Source organism: Microcaecilia unicolor, chromosome 1 (genome assembly GCF_901765095.1).
Source record: "Microcaecilia unicolor chromosome 1, aMicUni1.1, whole genome shotgun sequence".
NCBI lineage: Eukaryota > Metazoa > Chordata > Amphibia > Gymnophiona > Siphonopidae > Microcaecilia > Microcaecilia unicolor.
Window position 1 is genome coordinate 247,342,161 of NC_044031.1, and position 22,072 is coordinate 247,364,232.

A 22,072-nucleotide genomic window follows, 5' to 3' on the forward strand; every position below is an offset into this window, starting at 1 on the left:
ATTAATATTCTTGGTGTCACTGTGGTGCCTTTAATTCTCAGTTTAAGATACCATTAAAACTGATCTTAGTAAGTAGTCCAAAGCTGAGAAGTATATTAATGATTTCTATCCTTATATGACTTATCTGACTCACAATAACATTAATCTTCTGAATACCTGTTTCCCAATACACCACCCCAATAACATCCGGATGGAGAAACTACTGTTTCACGCTGGAAGAAAATATTTCTCCAGATGATTAGGAACAGACTACAGGATCCTTTTGCAAAGCTGTAGTAAAAATTGACCATGGCACACCCTTACGTGGGTCTTTCCCGCACGCTAAGGCCAGTGTTTGCTGTAGCCGGAAGATCACATACTTTTTTTTTTTTAATTAATGGCCATGTGCTAATGTTGCTATTAGCACATGGGCCCTTAACACTACCTATTTTGTATGTGGTAAGGACTCACACGGTAATCACGCTAACCAGTTAGCATTGATGAGATAACTGATTAGCATAGAAATGCCCACTTTCCACCCCCTTAGACATGTACCCTCCATGAAAAAAAATTAAGTTTTTAGCACATGGTGTACATGTACAGATTGCAAAATTACCTTGTGTCCCGCAGTAAGACCTTTCAAGGATGGCCAGTGCGCACTAGTGCTTATTGCAGCTTCGTAAATGGACTCCTAAGTCAGTACTGGGTTTACTCTTTAAACACATGGATTTGTAGCCCATGTGGTATCATATCACTGCTGTTTAGGGTTTTAACCACTACTCCATACAGGTTACCCCAATGCTTTCTCAGAAGCACAAAGAATTCATACCACTCTGATTTATAACCATCCTGTTTTTCTCCAAGGATCCTCTGTGGTTTATCCAACTGTATTTAAAAATTCTGTTGTGGTTTGGTCTCCACTAACCATTCTAGAAAAGAATCCCAGGCATCTACCAACCACTCTGTCAAAAAATATGTCCTGGCATATTCTAACACCTAGTTCAACAGTGTCATTTCCAATGAAAAAGGTTTACTTCTTGTGTATCATTATCTATCAAGCACTTACACATATCATATCCCCTGTCTTTCTTCTCTTTTTAGGGCAATTTATTGTTTTTTGTCAATTTGCTATTGGGCTCTTTTCAAAGCACTTAGACTTACAAAGGTCCATAGTTTACAGTCTAAATGCTTTGAAAATATGCCTCCACGTAACTTTGTACATCTAAGTGCTTTGAAAATATGCCTCTATACAACTTTTAACGTTGCTATATCAAAGTGGTGTACAGACTAAAGTTAAGGCAGAAAAGAGCATTCATACAGTCAATCATCAGAAACATACAAACTAAGATACAGAACAAACAAAAAGGGAGTTAGGTTGAACAATTCCATCTAATTAGGAAGACCTTAGTAAATAAAAAGGTTTTCACCTTTTTCTTAATTTCTTAATATCTTCCTGATAAACTATTGACTCCTTTATTCTATTTCACCCCCTTTTTATTCTATCCTATTAACACAAAAAACCAAAATAAACCAAAAAAAGAAACCTGTCCTTTCACTTGCAGAGGGTCTGACCTCTGTAAGTTCCTTATCTGTCTCTATCCTATTGCCTATATTGCACTGTGATTTTATATTTTTATGCTGGTATTGTCTTAAAGGTATTTTAGAGAATTGTGTTTTGAATATCTGTGCTAGTGATTTCATCTTTTTATGCTGGAATTGTCTTAAAGTTGTTTTCATTGGAACTGTGTTTTAACCTGTGCCAAGTGTTTTAAACCTGTGACTTAATCTGGAGACATTGAATCTGGTCTCTGTTTTCATTAGAATTGTGTGTTGAATCTACACTGCCACAGACTTAATTCAATCAATTTTGGTTACATAGCATCTGGTGACTCCTAGCTCTGGAGGAGGGGCAATTTTGTTGTGAGCTAGATAGTAGAACCTAAATTTACCTTGTGAGCTGGGAGCTGCACTGGGCATTTTCAGACTTGGTTTGATAGGTAACTGGTGGTTACCTGTGTCCTAGCCGTTTACAGCACAGAGAGTGTTCCAGAAGTTTGGGGAGGGACTGAAATCTTTGCTTCGGACTGTGGCTTCTGAAGTAATTCCTACGTTGGGGAGGGGAGAGGAATAACTACGTAAAACAGAGGCATTCAATAAGTGGCTTGAGTTTTGGTGTAAAGAAGAAGGTTTTAGATACATTGGAGAATGGGGTAATATGTGGAAAAAATAACAGGCTGTACTGTAATGATGGGCTACATCTTTCTATGATGGGAAAAAGGATTCGTGGGGAGAAATTCAAACAGTATGTTTCTAGACATTTAAACTAGAGGGTGAGAGTGACAAAAGGAAACAGGGGATTTCGGAAAGTCACCCACAGAATAAACATGATGGCAGAGGGAAAGGTCATCATGTAAATATAAAAAAACACCCAAACTCACTAAGCACATGGAAAGCTATGTGCACAAATGCTCGTAGTCTAAGTAAAAAGGTTCAAGACTTGCAAGCCCTGATGCTTGAAGAAAACTTGGATATTGTTGCTATTACGGAGACATGGTTCAACGATTCTCATGAATGGGATGTGACTGTACCGGGCTATAATCTTTTTAGGAAGGATAGAGAGGGCCGAAGAGGTGGAGGAGTGGCTCTGTATGTGAGAGAAAATATCAGAGTGGCTGAAATATGGGGAACCTGGGGAAAAGAAGAAGCTTTATGGATCGTCCTGGAAAGAAAAGACGGAACCTGTATCCACACGAGAGTTATCTACAGACCTCCTGTGCAAATGGAGAAGTTAGGCAAGGATCTGATAGAAGATATTCAAAAGATTGGTATGAAAGGGGAGGTTCTACTGTTGGGAGATTTCAATTTGTCTGACGTGGATTGAAACATTCCGTCTGCAGAATTGGAAAGAAGTAGGGAGATTGTGGATGCCTGTCAAAGTGCCTTGCCCAGACAAATGGTGACGGAACCCACGAGGGAAGGGTCAATGCTGGATCTAGTGCTCACTAATGGAGGTAGTGTTTCCGATATCTGGGTGGGTGCCCACCTATGTAATAGTGATCATCACACCGTATGGTTTGATATAAGGGCGAAGGCGGAGTGCGGATGCACAAAACTCAAAGTACTGGATTTCAGACGTACTGATTTTGATAAAATGGGGAAATACCTGAAGGAGCTGTTGGCGTGGGAAGGCATAGGAGAAGTGGAAAAACAGTGGTCCAAGCTAAAGGCTGCTATAAATATGGTGACTGATGTTTTTGTGAGGAAAGTAAACAAAAACAAGAGAAGGAGGAAGCCTATATGGTTCTCCAAACAAGTAGCTCAAAAAATAAGAGAAAAAGAGGCTTTGTTGAAGAAATACAAAAGAACGCAACGAGAGGATCACGGAAAAGATTATCGGATTAAACTGAAAGAAGCGAAGAGGGAAATACGGCTAGCGAAAGCGCGCACGGAAGAAAAAATGGTTAAAGATGTAAAGAGAGGTGACAAGACTTTTTTCAGATATATTGGAGAAAGGAGAAGAGATAGGAATGGAATTGAGAGACTGAAAGATAATGAGAATGGCTATGTGGAGAGTGATGAAGATAAAGCAAATGTGCTAAACAATTATTTCTCTTCGGTGTTGATGGAGGAAAATCCTGGAGAAGGACCACGGTTGGCTGCCGAGGGAACATCTGGGAATGGAGTGGATACTGCGCCCTTTACAGAAGAAAGAGTTTATAAACAGCTGGAGAATCTGAAGGTGAACAAAGTTATGGGGCCGGAAGGAATACATCCCAGGATACTGAAGGAGCTCAGAGAGGTCCTGGCGGGACCTCAAAGATTTATTAAATAGATTTTTAGAGACAGGAGAGGTTCCGCGAGATTGGAGACGAGCGGATGTGGTCCCTCTTCACAAAAGTGGAGACGGGGAAGAAGTGAGAAACTACAGACCAGTAAGTCTCACGTCGGTGGTAGGAAAAATAATGGAGTCGCTGCTGAAAGAAAGGATAGTTAACTTTGTAGAAACCGACGGGTTACAGGACCTGAGGCAACATGGCTTTACCAAAGGAAAATCCTGCCAAACAAATCTTATTGAGTTTTTTGACTGGGTGACCAAAGAACTGGATGAGGGACGTGTGCTAGATGTAATCTACTTGGACTTCAGCAAAGCCTTTGATATGGTCCCCCACAGAAGACCCGTGAAGAAGCTGAAAGGGTTGAACTTAGGACCGAAAGTGGTGAACTGGATAAGAAACTGGTTGACCGACAGGTGGCAAAGGGTGGTGGTAAATGGAATCCACTTGGAGGAAAGGAAGGTCAGCAGTGGAGTTCCTGAGGGCTCGGTGCTGGGGCCTATTCTGTTTAATATATTTGTGGAAGATATTGCTGAAGGGTTGGAAGGAAAGGTGTGCCTTTTTGCGGATGACACAAAAATAGCCAATAGAGTGGATACCCTGGAGGGAGTAGAAACGATGAGAAGGGATCTCCGAACGTTAGTAGAATGGTTGATGGTCTGGCAGTTAAAATTTAATCAAATACACTCCTCCGGGGTGATTAAATACTACTACTACTATTTAACATTTCTAAAGCGCTACCAGGGTTACACAGCGCTGTACAATTTAACAAAGAAGGACAGTCCCTGCTCAAAGGAGCTTACAATCTAAAGGACAAAAGTGCAGTCAATCAAATTGGGGGCAGTCTAGATTTCCTGGATAGAGGTACAATGGTTAGGTGCCGAAAGCGACATTGAAGAGGTGGGCTTTGAGCAGGGATTTGAAGATGGGCAGGGAGGGGGCTTGGCATATGGGCTCAGGGAGTTTATTCCAAGCATAGGGTGACGCGAGGCAGAAAGGGCGGAGCCTGGAGTTGGCGGTGGTGGAGAAGGGTACTGAGAGGAGGGATTTGTCCTGTGAGCAGAGGTTATGGGTAGGAGCGTAAGGGGAGATGAGGGTAGAGAGGTAATGAGGGGCTGCAGATTGAGTGCATTTGTAGGTTAGTAGGAGAAGCTTGAACTGTATGCGGTACCTGATCGTAAGCCAGTGAAGTGACTTGAGGAGAGGGATGATATGATCATATCGGTCTAGGCGGAAGATAAGTCGCGCAGCAGAGTTCTGAACAGATTGAAGGGGGGATAGATGGTTAAGTGGGAAGCCAGTGAGGAGTAGGTTGCAGTAGTCAAGGCGAGAGGTAATAAGAGAGTGGATGAGAGTTCGGGTGGTGTGCTCGGAGAGGAAGGGGCAAATTTTGCTGATGTTATAGAGAAAGAAGCGACAGGTCTTGGCTGTCTGCTGGATATGGGCAGAGATGGAGAGGGAGGAGTCGAAGATGACTCCGAGGTTGCGGGCAGATGAGACGGGGAGGATGAGGGTGTTGTCGACTGAAATAGAGAGTGGAGGGAGAGGAGAAGTGGGTTTGGGTGGAAAGACAATGAGCTGGGTCTTGGCCATGTTCAGTTTCAGGTGGCGGTTGGACATCCAGGCAGCAATGTCGGATAAGCAGGCCGATACTTTGGCCTGGGTTTCCGCAGTGATGTCTGGTGTGCGGAGAGATAAAGCTGGGTGTCGTCAGCATAAAGATGATATTGGAAACCATGAGATGAGATCATCGCGCCCAGGGAAGAGGTGTAGATTGAAAAAAGAAGGGGTCCGAGGACAGATCCCTGAGGAACTCCAGCAGAGTGGGATGAGGGTGGAGGAAGAAACATGAGAATGTACTCTGAAGGTACAGTGGGAGAGATAAGAGGAGAACCAGCAGAGGACAGAGCCCTGGAACCCAAATGAGGATAGTGCAGCAGGAAGTAAATTATGATTGACAGTGTCAAAAGCAGCGGATAGGTCGAGGAGGATGAGGATGGAGTAGTGACCTTTGGATTTGGCAAGGAACAGGTCATTACAGACTTTAGTGAGTGATGTTTCTGTTGAGTGTAGAGGGCGAAAACTGGATTGAAGCGGATTGAGGATGGCATGAGAGGAGAGAAAATCAAGGCAGTGGCTGTGAACAGCGCGTTCAAGTATCTTGGAGAGGAAGGGTAGGAGGGAGATGGGGCGGTAGTTGGAAGGACAGGTAGGGTCTAGTGATGTTTTTTGAGAAATGGTGTGACTACAGCATGCTTGAAGGTGTCAGGGACAGTTGCAGTGGAGAGAGAGAGGTTGAGGATATGACAGATGGGGGGGGGGGGGGGGGGGGGGGTGACAGTAGGAGAGATGGTGTTTAGTAAGTTGGTGGGGATGGGATCATACTGTCTGGTTTCTATCAGCTTGTTCCTAAGACCTATATTAAGAAACCTCTTAGCACTAAAACCTGACTATACCTTATACCAGTGCACTGTGAATAACTAATTTTTTTATTTTTTAATATGCTGTGCTTAGTGGAGGGGGTGTTGTCCACAGGACTCATATGCAGTATTTACTGCTTTAACCCCTTGTTGAACATCATTGCACACCTCCTTCCTACCCTAATTTCTTGCTGTCTATAATGTACAACATGTAATTAATGTAGCTAAGACATCCAACGCATTTATAGTCTTATAGGATAGATGTTACTACTTAGCTTGTTCCGGAGCAATCGCTGCTCAAATCTGTTGATGTCCTGTGGGGATCCCCATCCTTGGTGAAGTTAAAATCAAAATCATAGTTCACTACTCCCTTAGTACAGGACTGGAATTCAACTCTCTCTCAAAGCCGATGTTCCTGGTTCCCTACATACTCGGTATGTTTCGCATTCCGCGTCCTCAGGGGAACACCATATGAGCTGTGGTGGTACCTAGCCGCTTTACAAACAAACCTTGGCTTACTACTTGCTAAATGGGAAGTAATGCTAGGCTACCACAGCAGCCCAGAAGTAGTTCCCTCCCCCTGCATGTGCCATTTCTGGCACTGCAAAAATATTTCAATTTTTGTAGTGCCGGTGCATACCCGGTGGTAATTGAGCAGTGCTGCGAGCTGCCCGGTTACTGCTGGGTTAGCGTGGTGGCGGTTAAGTGCTCCCCCCAGAAATAGCCACATGGCAAGTGGTTCACTTGCCACACGGCCATTTCTTTAAGAAAAAGGAAACCTGCCTTTTACCCGCTGTGGTACAAGGGGGCCTCAGCGCATGTCAAAAACACACGCCGACGCCAGTGCAGGCCCCCTTTTGCAGCAGCTTTGTAAAAGGACCCCATAGTGTCATAGTAGAGTGAGGGCATTTTGCCCAGGTACACGAATAGCTATATGGTTAGAAGAGAACACTTAAACTACTTACGGGCTCATTTTCAAAAGAAATGGACATCCAAAAAGTGACATAAATCGGCACTTGGACGTCCATCTCTCAGAGACGTCCAAATCGGTATAATCGAAACCTGATTTTGGACATCTCGAACTGAAGTCTTTCGCAAGGATGTCCAAATTTCAAGGGGGCCTATCGGAGGCATGGTGAAGGCGGGACTTGGGTGTTCCTAAGACTTGGATGTCTTTGACCCATAATGAAAAAAAGCAGAGACGTCCATGAGTAAAACTTGGATGTTTTCACCAGGCTCTGTTTTTATTACAAATATGGCACAAAAAGGTGCCTAGAATGACCAGATGACCACCGGAGGAAATCGGGGATAGCCTCCCCTTACTCCCCCAGTGGTCACTAACTCCCTCCCACCCTCAAAAACATTATTAAAAATATTACTTGCCAGCCTCTATGCCAGCCTCAGATGTCATACTCAGGTCTATGACAGCGCATGCAGGTCCCTGGAGCAGTTTTAGTGGGTGCAGTGCACTTCAGACAGATGGACCCAGGCCCATACCCCCCCCCTACTTGTTACATTTGTGGAGGAAACAGCGAGCCCTTCAAAACCCACCAGAAACACTCTCTGCCCACATCTAGGTGCCCCCTTCACCCGTAAGGGCTATGGTAGTGTTGTACAGTTGGGGGTAGTGGGTTTGGGGGGGGGGGGCTCAGCACACAAAGTAAGGGTGCTATGTACCTTGGAGCATTTTATGAAGTCCACTGCAGTGCCCCCTAGGGTGCCCGACTGCTGTCCTGGCATGTCAGGGGCACCAGTGCACTACAAATGCTGGCTCCTCTCACGTCCAAATGGCTTGCATTTGGACATTTTTGACTTGGACGTCTTTGGTTTCGAAAATCGCCGAAAGTCAACGACATCCAAATCTAAGGACGTCCTAGGTATTTTCAAAATGAAAGATGGACATCCATCTTTTTTCGAAAATAACCTTTTCTCCTCCTCCGAATTTGGACGTTTTACAAAGACGTCCAAATCCCAACTTAGACGTTTCGTTCGAAAATGCCCTTCTTAGTCATATATATCTGGCAGTCAAATATTGCTTCTATAAATATAGCAGGCATGGTGAATATATATATATATATATATATATATATTTTTTTTTTTTTTTTTTTTTTCTTTTAATGCTTGCTGCCACAGCTGAATCCTGAACAGTGCTACAAGTAAGATACACTTGTATTGCCATATCTCAGCTTTATAGATAACCTGGAACTCATTAACTATAAAGCTACTGGATATAAAGTTACTTTGCTGTTATTTCAACAAAGACATTGAACTCATTGTGCTGCAAATCATTGCTGTTACTGACCATGTTAGCAGCTCAGGCCACAATTAGATCACTTCAAAGGGAAGTAGATGGCTAAATAAGGTCTTAGCTGGATAGAACTGACTTGCCCAACTGTCTAAACTTAGGCCCCAAGTTTTACTAGGAAATAAAATTTAGATGGCCAAATATTGGGCTAGTCTGGGGAAGGGGTTATGTAGGGGGGGGGGGGGAGGCAGCTACTGCAGATATTTCAAAGCTAGCCACTTAAATTGGCTGGCCAAATCTAGGCCCAGCAACAACAGTTTGTAATCTTGCTGCCACCTTTCCTCCCTGTACAGCCAATCTTACCTCCCTCCCTCCTGAAATAAGTTTCAAAGAAGATGCCCTATCTTCTGTACTTCCCTTCATTCCTCCCAAGAATAATTTAAATAAAGCTAAGTATCCCATCTAACCTCTATTCTTCCCAACTGTAATGTAAATAAAACCACCTGATAGCCAGATCCATCCTCCCTCCCTCCAAATCTCTCTGCTAAAAAAAAAAAGTGAGAACAAAATACCTACTGGAGATCTCCTCCCTTCCTTCCTTCTGTTCAAAAAAGGATATAATTCTGGCCAACTAAGTAAAGAACACAGCATTTTTGAATATTGTCCTCTTTTGGCATAGGAGGACCTGTCTTACACTGGTTTGAGGGCATTTTGACCACCAGATCTTACCAGGTCATAGTGAACTCTGCTACTTCTGCTCCGTGGAAGGCTTCCAGTGGGGTTCCACAGGGCTCCCCCCTTTCACCTACCTTATTTAATATTATGATGATGCCTTTAGCCTCAGCTCTTGCAAAACTGGACCTCAACCCTTCATCTATGCTGATGATTTTACAGTCTACATCCCCTTTCGCACCACCGTATCAGAAATTGCTAATCTTATTGATGCCTGCTTCTCCGCCATAGAGCATTGGGCTAAGGTATTCCGTTTCAAACTAAACAAGGATAAAACGCAGTGTCTCGTACTCTCATCCAACCACACCCAAGTACTTGACACCATGCTTCCAGTAAGGGGTTTTGCTCTTCCGATTGCCAACAGCCTGCGGCTTTTAGGAGTGCACCTGGACACACACCTCCAGTTGGTCAATCAAGTGCACCTGGTCTCCAAAAAATCATCTATGGGGTTGCTCCGGATTACATGTGCCCCTTGATCGACCTCCCGCCCAGGAATGCCAATCCCTCTGCCCGATCCTATCTCCAACTGCACTTTCCGAACTGTAAGGGAGTCAAGTACAAGAAGATTTTTGCCTCGTCCTTCCGCTACTGTAGTTCTAAACACTGGAATGCTCTCCCGCAACACCTTAAAACTCAAGCGGATCACACCCTCTTCAAGAAGTTGTTGAAGACCTACTTCTTTGCCAGGACTTACTCCCCACTTGTCACTGCTGATTGATACACCCTCCTGACCCTTGCCCTATTTAGTTTCAAACTGTTCGATCCTGTTGCCCTGTCTCCTCCTTGTATACTTCTCTAAGTTGCCTACTTTATAATTTTACTTAACTTTCTGTAAGCCACATTGTGCCTGCATGAGTGGGAAAATGTGGGATATAAGCGTACTATAAATAAATAAATAAAATGTGATCACTCAGGCAAAGTGGTATAGCAAGAGTGTTTTTCTCTGTCGTACTTACCATATTGAATATAGCCATTGTTAATATTATTGCTGTTGTTGTTACAGTAAGTGTGATTCTTGGCCAGGGGCGGTTTGAAATGATTCCTGATGACTTCAAAATCCATAACAGTGATGATGATGCTTTCTTGCTACATTGCTAGTTAGAGAAAGAAACAGATTTTAGATTAGATTTTTTTTCTCTATATATATGTTTCCAACTATATGTATATCTATATATACAAATGTATAAAATGATTGTTACATTCAATAAACCCTTATACTGCTAAAGAAAGAAATGTATCCAATTGTTAAATAAAGACCCTTGGGCAGAAGTCTTGGTTAATGGTATTTTATCCATGCCATTTTCGATTGAGAGAAGCACCAGACAAGGATGACCTTTGTCCCCCACACTTTGTTCTTAGTATGGAACTTTTAGCCTTAAAATTATAAAATGATTCTATGATAAGCCGTATCTCAGTAGGTACACAGGAATTGAAACTGACCTTATTTGCAGATGATCAGTTAATATTCACAAGACTCCAGAATTCCCTAAGGAGAACATTAACTCTTTTGAATGGTTTTGGCTATATATCAGACTTATGGCTAAATGTGGATAAATCAGAGGCATTGTGCTTAACAGCAGGTCTGGAAACCAGATGAGTGGGTGTGTTCCCTCCCAGATGGGCAGGTGATAGCACGCCACCTATCAAATTTATATGCATACAATGTTAATAAATTGTTAAAAGAGATTCAGACACCTTGCAAAAAATGGCAAACCCTATCTGTCTCACTATGGGTTAGGGTACAACTGCTTAAAATGACTCTTACTGAACTGGATGTACCCTCTACAACACCAATTATCGTGAAACCCAGGGATTTGCATATTTGGAACATTGTGATCAAGAAATATTTATGGGGGACAAAATGGCCGAGATGAGCTTCTGCCATAAGCAACTTCTGAAAAGAGATGGGGGACTAGGTCTCCAAGATTTCAAAGCCTACTGTATTGCCTGCCATTTGTGATGCATTAGGGATTGGTTTTTCAGCTCATCTGACTTCTGTGTAACTTTAGAACAATCAATAGGAAGTGACTTATCTTATACTGTCCATGCTGTAGTGAGTTGTCTCTCTTGAGAGATAGAGTCAGCTCTTCTTAATCCATTGTGTTGGCCAAGGACCATGAAGAGAAAATGATTTGGTTTGCATTCACAATGTTCCAGATATCTTTCTATAGTGGGTAATACTGATTTTATACGGGAATGACTGATCCTTGCTATAAATGATGGTGAAATAATGGGTTGTGGATGCTGCACCATTTTGTGGAGAAAGATGAAGCTGTTTTACTGGAATATCATACTGTGAAAGCAGAATATAATCTTCAATCTCAAGACTGGTATTCCTATATGCAAAACAGACATTATCTATGTTCTTCATTGACAAGTTATTGCGTTAATTTCCAGGAGTCTGCCTTTGAGGAGTACTGGCTACTCCCACCAGTTACAAAAGGTTTGGTGAGATGATAATATGAAGGAGTTAAAAAGATTCTGGAAACAGTGGATGAATAGACTCAGGAATTTGGGGACTACTCGGTAACAACACTGAAATCTAGTTTACGAAGTGTCCCTCTTTTGGCAGGATGTACAAACCTTCAGGAGCTCCATCATAAATTTTTACTGTATATGTATATTCATCCAACACATGCAAAGAAAATGGGTTTCCCTACAAATGAGAAATGTCTTAAGTGTGGTGGGGTGGAAGCTACCTATAAACACTATATTTGGGATTGTCCTGGGATTTCTCAGTTTTGACACATTTTGTGGAGACATTTAAGTGATATGCATGGCCGCATTTGGGGATGCAACCCCCCTCCACATAGAAGCTTATTAGATATTATGGACAACATCATAGAAGGAGCTCATGGTTCTACTTTATTTTTGCGTAAGGCTTGCTTGATAGCAAAATATATTACATTGGCGAAATCAGTTGCTTGATCTTTTACGAATGGAAAGACTTTATCGAAGACAAGGGTAAGAAAGCCAAAAGAGATTTGCTAGACTCTGGAGCCCTTTTTTGAGTATATTAATAACGAAAGTATGCTCAGCTTTACTGAATGATCTGAACATTTAATACTAGTGGTTTTTGTAGTGGTGGTCAATGAATGAGCTAACATTTTATAGAAGTTGGAATTCTACTATTACTGGGAGGAACCATGGGATTTAGCTGGGGAGGGGATATGGGAAGGGACACAAAAATTAGAAGACCTTCATTACTGTTACATTGATGTTTTTGTTTCATGCTGCAATCTATAAATCATGATGATTTCAGTTTTGCAATGTTTCAATAATAAAGAGATTTACACATAGATAAAATGCTTTCCATGAATTGTTATCTGTGAGGATAGAAAATAGGGTAAGCAGCGGGAGGGTGCTATGGCGGGGGGGGGGGGGGGGTAGAGTAAGCAGCAATGAGGGTGAGATGGGGGGGTTCCTGGAATCACCAGGTGTACCCTTAGAGTAGGCTCTAAATCAGCCTAAACACCACCAAGTGCAACAGAACTAGGAAACCCAGAGCAGGAGCTATAGCAGCAAATAAAACCAGGAGCTCATGAGAGACCGTCCACCACCTGCTGAGATTGAGATACAAACTAACCAGGATGCATACCGTCCTATAGGACAGAGTTCAGTGTTGTCCTCTGTCTCCACCTGCTGGTAGATGGTCATAACCCATAAGTTCCTTAATTCAACACCTGCTGGTAGATGGTCATAATCCATAAGTTTTTGATTCATCTGCTGCTGATAACAAGGAATGAATGGATATTCATGATGATGTCAAATACATTCTTGTGGTTTGCCACAGCCACAACAACAGGACATGGTACAATTGCCTATCACTGCTTGTACCTGATACTAGCTGCCAGAATTAGGAGACAATCTGATACCAACAGAATGAGTTTGTATGATCTATAATTTAGGGTCTGTGATCACCTTCTAGCTGGACTGTTCGGGTAGTTCATTACCCATAGGTGGTGTGTATTATGCCATCTGATTCTGTTCATTTTATTATCCTTGTATCAGGGATGAATAAATCTGTCCTAAAACTTTTATTCTGTTTCGTTTTTTTTTAAATCATTTTTGGGTCAAACAAATAAACAGCAAACAGAAAAAGTAGGACATATTTGCATTGGATATCATAATAGGTAAAACCATAACAAGTAACAACTCCCCCCCACCATCCCCCTCCCCCACTACATGGCTCCAATAAATCAAATGAAGCATTAAGAAGACAACTAGGGGCTAGTGGTGTGACCACACCTGACTAACGCTCTTGTCAGCTACTGAGTCCAAATCAGAAAACTTTTCTCTCTCCAAGGATGCATGTAGATTCATCAGCATTCTCCATTGTGAAAAAGTAGATAAGTCTATTAATAACCAATGTTGCAATATACATTTTTTACCCAACAAAAGAGCATATTTCACAAAACCCAGATATCCCCTTGGGGCAGGGTGAGAATAGGTGATTTGATCAAAAAACATAAGAGGACCAGGTCACCAGATCCAATGCCACAAAACAAATACATGCAGTACTACCTCATGCCAAAATGTCTGTACATCTGAGCAAGCCCAGAACATATGATCCAGGATAGCAGGACCCTGAGCATATTTAGGACACACAGCATATGCTCATAATGTGGCTAGAAAGGCATGATGAGGAGATACATATAGGCATAAGAAAAACCTAAATTACAGCTCTCCATGAAGTATTTTTCTCGACAGCCACCCGCAATTCAATAAGCAACATTTGAAATGCTCAATGGAAAGCTGAATTCCCAAGTCTGCAGCTCATCTCTGTGCACAACTTGCATAATCCAACTCTAGTAACTTGTCATATGATAACATTTCAGTGGGACCAACTGTTGAGCATCATCAAAAGGCTTCAAAGCAGTTTCTCATGAGAGGACGCAGAAAGAGCACCAGGCAGCAAGGATAATACATAATAACACAATATGAAAATAAAGCCGTGTCATCCAAACCAAACCATAAGCCATCTTAAGATCTGTGAATGACTTAGGGGTTCATTTTCAAAGCAGTTAGACCTACAAGTTTCATAGGTTACTTTGGAATTTTGTAAGTCTAAGTGCTTTGAAAATATGCCTCCACATCTCCCTAGTCTCCGTCACCACTTGAAATAAGTGTACCACCCCGCACCAGAACCAATGCAAAAAGGCTGCATCTAATAAGCTTGGAGGGAACACTGCATGTCCATAAATAGGTAACAGGGGGATAACATGCACGTCCAATGCAAGCAGATTGCTTACCCTGCACCAAGTCATACAAAGATGATTATAAAAAAGGGAACAGGAAAAATTAGGTAGTGCTAAGGGAGGTGGAGCATGCAGCCAGCTACTAAAATGCCACAGTTCTCCCAAGGAGACCTCCACACTTGTTATGGAACAATGTGAAGTGTCTCAAAACCAGTCTATAATATGTCACATCCTGCATGCTATAGAAAATAAACAAAGGTCCAGTAAACCCAATCCACCTTTGTTTTTTGAAAGTAACACTGTAGATAACAGTAAGTGTGCCCGCTTATCTTACCACAAAAATTTTGTCAACTCTCTATTGAAGAGCCAACCTTGGTGAAAATTAAGATGTATAGGTAGCATTTGCAACATATACAGCCATTTTGGCAAAATCATCATGTTATAAAGAGCCATACACCAGTTAGTTAAATAGGAAGATGTTGCCAGGATTGAAACTTTTGAGTGGTAAACGCAAGAAGAGGTGAGTGGTAAACGCAAGAAGAGGTTGCACATTCAAACTATAAAGACGTGTAAGATCTTGAGGAATCCCCAGGCCCAGATATTGTAATGAGTCTACTGCCCAAGCAAACAAAAATACTCCCTCCCACCTGTGCCATACATCATCCTGCAATTGAAGAGCCAAGGACTTATAGAGGTTGAGAGAAAGACCTGAGAAAAACAAACAAACTTGTCCACTGTGCTTAACACTCTAGGGAACGAAATCTGTGGGGCCGAAAGTGTCAACAGCATACATCAGCATAAACAAGTGTCTTCAGTGAGAAGGAGCCAAGACAAAGCCCCACAATATCGGGATCCCATATTGTATCATCTGTAATAGAGGTGCTAGATAAAGTGAAAACAACAAGGGGGACAATGGACAATCTTGTAGTGTACCACGCTCTGGGGCCCTTTTACTAAGCCATGGCAAAAAGTGGCCTGCTGCAGTCTTTTGGGCATGCGCCAGGCCAGGTTTTACCGCATCCTGGAAAAGGGCCCTTTTTTTAAGGGGCTGGAAATGGACGTCCAGCAAAATAAAAACTAGCGCGCATCCATTTTTGGCCTGAGACCTTACCACCACCCATTCACTTAGCCGTAAGGTTTCACGTGCTACCCAGGCAGTAGGCATGTGGTGCACACCCACTGCTGTTTACTGTCGGGTAAGCACCACACGGTAGAAAATAGAAAAGATTTTCTACCACGTGTTTTTGGCTCACACCAAATTCAGAATTACCACCCGGGCAACGCGGTAACCAGGCGGTAATGCCGATTTGGTGCATGCTGAATGCGCGTAGGCCTTTACATGCCTGTGTAAAAGGGCCCCTCTATCAGGAAAGGCTCCATATGGATACCACTGACCAAAATCACAGCCTGTAGAGAAGAATATAAGGTGGACAAGGCTTGATAAAACCAATCCGAAACACCCAAATAGTGAAGAGTATGAAACAGATAGGATCAATGAATGCGATCAAAAGCCTTTTCGGCATCCAATCCACCCAACAAACCCGACAGTCCATCTTGTTGAGCTTTCAACATTGTCAATAATACTTTGTGAACATTTATGACAGAATGCCTACCCTGGATAAAACCAACCTGATGGTCTCATCAACAACAGTACAAGACGGTTAGCCAGTATTTGGGTCAAAATCTTAAGATCAACATTCAGCAATGATATCGGCCGATAAGAATCGCATCATGTAGGAGGTTTACCTGGTTTAGGAATGAGAGAGATTAGTGCATCATTCATGTACAATGGAAACAAACCACTTTCTATACCCACCTGGTAATATGCTAGCAAGAATCCAGCCAGAGAAGCTGATAGCATTTTTTAAAATTCTGGAGAGAAACCATCCGGCCCTGGAGTCATCTTATTTTTCAATTGCTTAATACCCAGTTGTACTTCTTTCACTTGTACAGGTGCAGCCAAATGAGCCCAATCAGCTGGAGATAAAATTGCCAATCCAGAATCCTTCAAATAATCCAGGAATTGTGGGCCAAAATTTTCTACTGGCGCCACATAACATTTCTGAAAATAATCATCAAACTGGGACGCAATCTCCTGCGGCTTAGTCACTATCTGCCACTCAAACTGGCAATATAACGTGACCCTTGACAATGTTTAACCACTTGTGCTAATAAATGACCCAGCCAATTCCCACAGCGATAGTAATGGAATTTCCAATAGAAAAGCATCTTCTGCATCCTCTCATGAATAAGTGCATTAAGTGCAGACTGAGTAGCTAAAAAAATCTTCCTAAGAGTCCTGGGTAGGATTACAAATAAGGGTCCTCTTTAAAAAAGAAAAAAATATTTTCAACATTAACAATGCCCTGAGCTATGCTCTTTGTGTGGGTCACCACATATGCAATTATATTCCCACGGAGGACAGCTTTTGCAGCCTCCCAAAACAATAAGGGGTTATCTAAATATTGGTCATTAAAGTGGAGGAAGAACCTGCCACTTTCGTGACAAGTAAATCTGAAAGTCTTTTTCATTGTATAAATAGGCAGGAAATCTCCATTCACTAGTAACTCGGCCCATCTCCTCCATATCTAGCTGCACTCAAATGAAAGAGTGATAAGAAAATCTGAAAGTCTTTCTCATGGTATAAATAGGCAGGAAATCTCAATCCACTAGTAACTCGGACCATCTCCCCCATATCTAGCTGCACCCAAATGAAAGAGTGATCTGAAACCTCCATCGGACCAATCTCAGCCCTCTGTGCCCTAGAGAACAGTATGATAAACCAAAGAAAAGTGGGTGTAATCTCTCTCATTCGGATGCAGCAATCACCAGGCATCCACCAGGCCCAGCACAGAGCATAAATAAGATACCCCCTGAACAGCATTCTGTTCTGCTGATGCTATCCTTCCACAAGAACGATCCAAGCAGTAGTCTAAAACACAGCCAGCGAGAACCATTGGCTTGAACAGGTCTCTTGCCCCCAGTGTAGCCAGTTCCATAAAATATCCAAGATAAACATTAGGGGCATACACCGCTAGTAAGTAAAAAGAGTTCCGACCATAATTAACAGATAAGGGAACATACCTGCCCTTAGTATCTTTGTAGGGGCATAATCGAACGTCGCCGGCCAAATAGATCGCCGGCGATCTATGTTGGCGGCGGCGCTACAGCTGGCCGGAACCATCTTATCGAAAAAGATGGCCGGCCATCTTTTTTGTCGATAATATGGTTTAGCCTGGCCAAATGCCGTGGAGTTCGCCGGGTTTGAGATGGCCGGGTTTGTTTTTCAGCGATAATGGAAAGTTATGTCGGCCATCTCAAACCCCGGCCAAATTCAAGGCATTTGGCCGTGGGAGGAGCCAGCATTTTTAGTGCACTGGCCCCCCTGACATGCCAGGACACCAATCAGCCACCCTAGGGGTCACTGCGGTGGACTTCAGAAAAGCTCCCATGTGCAGAGCTCCCTTACTTTGGGAGCTGAGCCCCCTAAACCCAGTACCCACAAAAGTACTGCACCCACTAAAATTGCTCTAGGGACCTGCATACAGCCTCTAGGACTTATTGCTGCTGTATAACTTTGGCACACCAGTTCACACCTGAAGACTAATCTCTCTGAAAAAGTCCTTTCTTGAAATAACCACGTTTACTCACAGTTAACTGCAGATCAGAGGTTGTGCCCCACTGGCAAAGAGTCCCCTGGTACTAAGATTAGCAGTAGGTCAGAGCTGGCACAATGGTGTACAATGCCCTCTTTCAGCACCATTCAAGGTAAGAACTACATTCTCTAACGTGGGTAACACAGGAAAGGGAACTAAAACTGGCTTACAAAAATGGCCACTACCGCATGGACTACAACAGGAAACAAAACAGGGCACACTCTGACCCAGTTAGCAGGGGGGAAAAGCACCATGGGAGTACAGCCCAGTACCCTACACCCACCACAATGCATTGCTAATGTGACTCTGCAGGGCACCTAACAGAAAAGGTGTCACACTCACCCGAGAGCCACATCGCAACCAGGGAAAGGCTGTTGAAGGATACAACACATTCTGCTGTCATGGAGGTGGGTACGGCATTTGAGGCTGGCATACAGGCTGGCAAAAAAGGTTTTTAGTTTTATTTTTTTAGTATGGAAGGGGTTGGTGACCACTGGGGGAGTATGGGGAGGTCATCCTCCATTCCCTCCAGTGGTCATCTGGTCAGTTGGGGCACCTTTTTGAGGCTTGGTTGTGAAAATAAAAGGACCAAGTAAACCCAGTGAAATACTGCTTAACGCTGCTTTTTTTTTCATTATCGGCGAAAGCCGGCCATCTGGTAGCCACGCCCATGCCCACCCATGTCCCGCCTTTGCTAATCTACCGACACTACCCCTCGAACTTTCGCCGGCGAAGCGACGGGAAAGCGGCGATGCTGTCAAAAATGCCGCTTTCGATTATACCGTTTTCCCCGCTTTTAAAAAATCGCCGGCCATCTCCCGATTTGTGTCGGAAGAGGGCCGGCGATCACTTTCGATTATAAGCTGGTTACACACCAATTTTACCTCACTTGGTAGATTTTTGCAAATCAACACACAGTCACACCAGCTTTTTTTCTGAGCAGCTGAAAAGAAAAATATATCTCCAACCTAACTTTGCTGCAATTTCATATGTTCATGATCTGTCAATTTGGTTTCTTGCAGACAAGCAATGTCAGCGTGGTGATGCTTTAGTAAGGTTAATTTTTTTTTCTCTTAACCAGGGAAGCGATGCTGGACACATTCTAAGAGGCAATTTTCAAAGTACTATCATGTTATACCAGCAGAGATCAGCACAAAAGAGCTCAATGTCATCTATATCCACCCCCTGGGGTCCCAGCCACCACCCAAAGTCACTATCAAAGTCTATTGCTGTGACATCTGTTAAACATAAAAAAAAAAATAACTGAAAGCAAGAGATAGAAGATTCCTCACACACGAGCCACATGCCCAAACAGACAATCAACAAACACAATCACACAAGTACCTTTCCCTCTCCCCTCCCATCTCCACCAACCCACTAAGAATCGAACAACCCCACACATATTGCACTGGGAGTGCTAAAGATCACACCAGAGCCGGGAGGCCCTCCGCACACACACACACACAAAACAGATGAAAGAAAACATAGCATATAACACTCTTCCTACATTTCCTTGTTTTACTGTAAGATGCTTTCTTTTACTATGTAAGCCGCACTGGACCTGCTGTATGTGGGGAAAGAGCGGGATACAAATGTAATAAATAAATAAATAGCAATCCACATTGCTAGATAATAGTATTCTAGAAGTCTGAGCTCGATATCAAGCAAACCCCCCCCCCCCAAAAGATGACTGTAAATCAAAGTAATTTTCTCATTAACAAAGTCTAACATGAACTCAAGTGGAGGAAGAAGAAGGAGTTGACACTGACAGCGTATTCACAAAGTATTGAGCCTCCGGTAACGCTTCAAACACTCTCCATTGTCCCTCAGTGAAGACTTTCAGTATTGCAGGGTAGAGGAATAAAAACGAATTTTGAAGTCATGCATTGTATTACATAAAGGAAAAAAATCAGTGTCGCCGGTCCAAAAGAGCAGGGGAATAATCTTGAAACAATAAAACATGTTCTCCTTCATAAGTAAGTTGCTCCCTGTTAGCCTTATATAAGTGCAAAAGTGCCACTTTATGAGCAGAGTTTAATAAGTGGGCCACTAAAGCTGTTGGCCTCACTGCTCCATCTCTTTTATGGCCAACTCAATGGGCTCTCTCCAAACAAAGTGGACCCAAATCCACCAGCTGTGGTTATTTTCAAGCTAGCCAGCCTTCCAAACAACGTGGGAGTGTGTGTTTGGGGATGTTCATGAGAAATCCAACAAATCACACATTATTTCGTCTCGAACAATTCTCAAGGTAATTCAGTTGTATTGTTTTCTCTCAAAGTTCTTCCTGCAGCCTTATCACCTGAATCACCATCTTTGAAGAACCATCTTCCATCTGGGACACTCATTGCTCCTGCTCTCCAGTTCTTCGATTTGTCTCCGACAATCATGGTTTCAAAGTGCTGGATCTGACCGGAAAGATTAGCAAGCTGTGAATCAAGTGCTCAGGCAACAGCCGCTGTAATCTGTTCCAGCTGATCCTCAGTGAATGCTGGCTGCATGGGGCTCAGCAAGGATGCCATTTTATCCACAGAGTCCTGCGTCTTTTCTTTATTATTATTATTTGTTACATTTGTACCCGCGCTTTCCCACTCATGGCAGGCTCAATGCGGCAGGCAATGGAGGGTTAAGTGACTTGCCCAGAGTCACAAGGAGCTGCCTGTGCTGAGAATCAAACTCAGTTGCTCAGTTCCCCAGGATCAAAGTCCACCACTCCAACCACTAGGCCACTCCTCCACTTTCTCTTTTTTAGGAGCTTTCACAGCCATAGTGCTACCAGATGGGGTAAGAAATTTGTCCATATAGTGCAATAAGCAAGGCAAAAAGGTCTTAAGTCAGCAATAAGTGTAGATCGCTAAAATAAGAAAAAAGGAGCGAGGTGCCTCCGGCATGCAGTAACATGTCTGCTCCACTCAAAGCATCATGTGATCTCCCAAACTTTTATTCCGTTTATATTTTGCTTTGCACTTTACCTTGGTAAATAAATTCTTTGTTTGCTTCTGGTGGGTAATGTGGCTGATCAGTGAATAATAATAGGGAATTCTGAGGGACCTTTTGTATAGATATGTTTACCCCTAGGTTTAGTGCCATTATTTACATGTCTTTATCATACCTTTCTCTGTTTAAGTGTGTGTGTATTTCGGGGGAGGGTCATAGTTTCATCCCTACAGTGCTGCATGCTGTCCATAGTGTCATGGAAAATGAATGTAGAATGTAAAGAGATAAGTTCTTTGTGGAGAGAATAGTACTTTAAGATGTGCAGTGCTGCTTGTAAAGGAGCAAGGACAGGTTGTTTGAGATAGTATTTTTAGAAATGTTCAACTTTACTGTATGTTAAATAGATCTGTTTATCTTCTGAAAATACAAAAGTACAATAACTTCCATGTTCATAAGCCAATCAGGGTGTGTTTTGGGGAGAAGGTGGAGTATGACAGTTCCCTCCTGGATTTGATAAAAGTGAGATAATTTTTAATAGGGTCAGAGTTGAAAAGTGCTCCAAATCCATGTATATGCAGAGGTTGTCATCACTTGTTTCTTTTCATTTTCTCTAATGTTATTTTACTTATAACAAGGGTTTTTTTCTTACCAAGAATGAAAGAGTGTTTTTCTTTTCTTTTCCTCAAAGATGCCAAAGGTCATGTGTGTTCTTGAACATATTTAAATAAGACAAGGTAGAGATAAATGTGGGGGAAAGCCTGTTTGACCTTTTGCCCTCTGTTTAAGCAAACCTCGCTGCATGAACCTTCTCAACACACCCCTTTACTTAAAACCAATGTTGAAAATAACACGAGAGTGATTCTATATATCAGGAAAGTTATGAGGGTCATGCATGCTGCAACAGAACTGATAACGTATCATACTTTTATAAGTAGGAGTCAGCTACTTGCAGTGTTCTTGAGACACATACTTTAAACACAAAAAGTACTCCAGTGTGTTGACTAATACCATACACCGTAATTATACAAATTACACTTACATTACAGTACAATTATCATTTCAAGCCAATAAGTAT

The 22,072-nt window shown here is 42.6% G+C and overlaps 1 protein-coding gene across 1 annotated transcript in view; it reads right to left on the minus strand.

Annotated features, from left to right (window-relative positions):
- ADCY2 (adenylate cyclase 2) overlaps window positions 1-22,072 on the minus strand; it is an 812,163-nt gene that overhangs the window by 107,962 nt on the left and 682,129 nt on the right. The window contains exon 16 of the mRNA XM_030205406.1: window positions 10,166-10,303. Coding sequence (XP_030061266.1) covers window positions 10,166-10,303 — 138 coding nt within the window. The remainder of the gene's footprint in view (window positions 1-10,165; window positions 10,304-22,072) is intronic.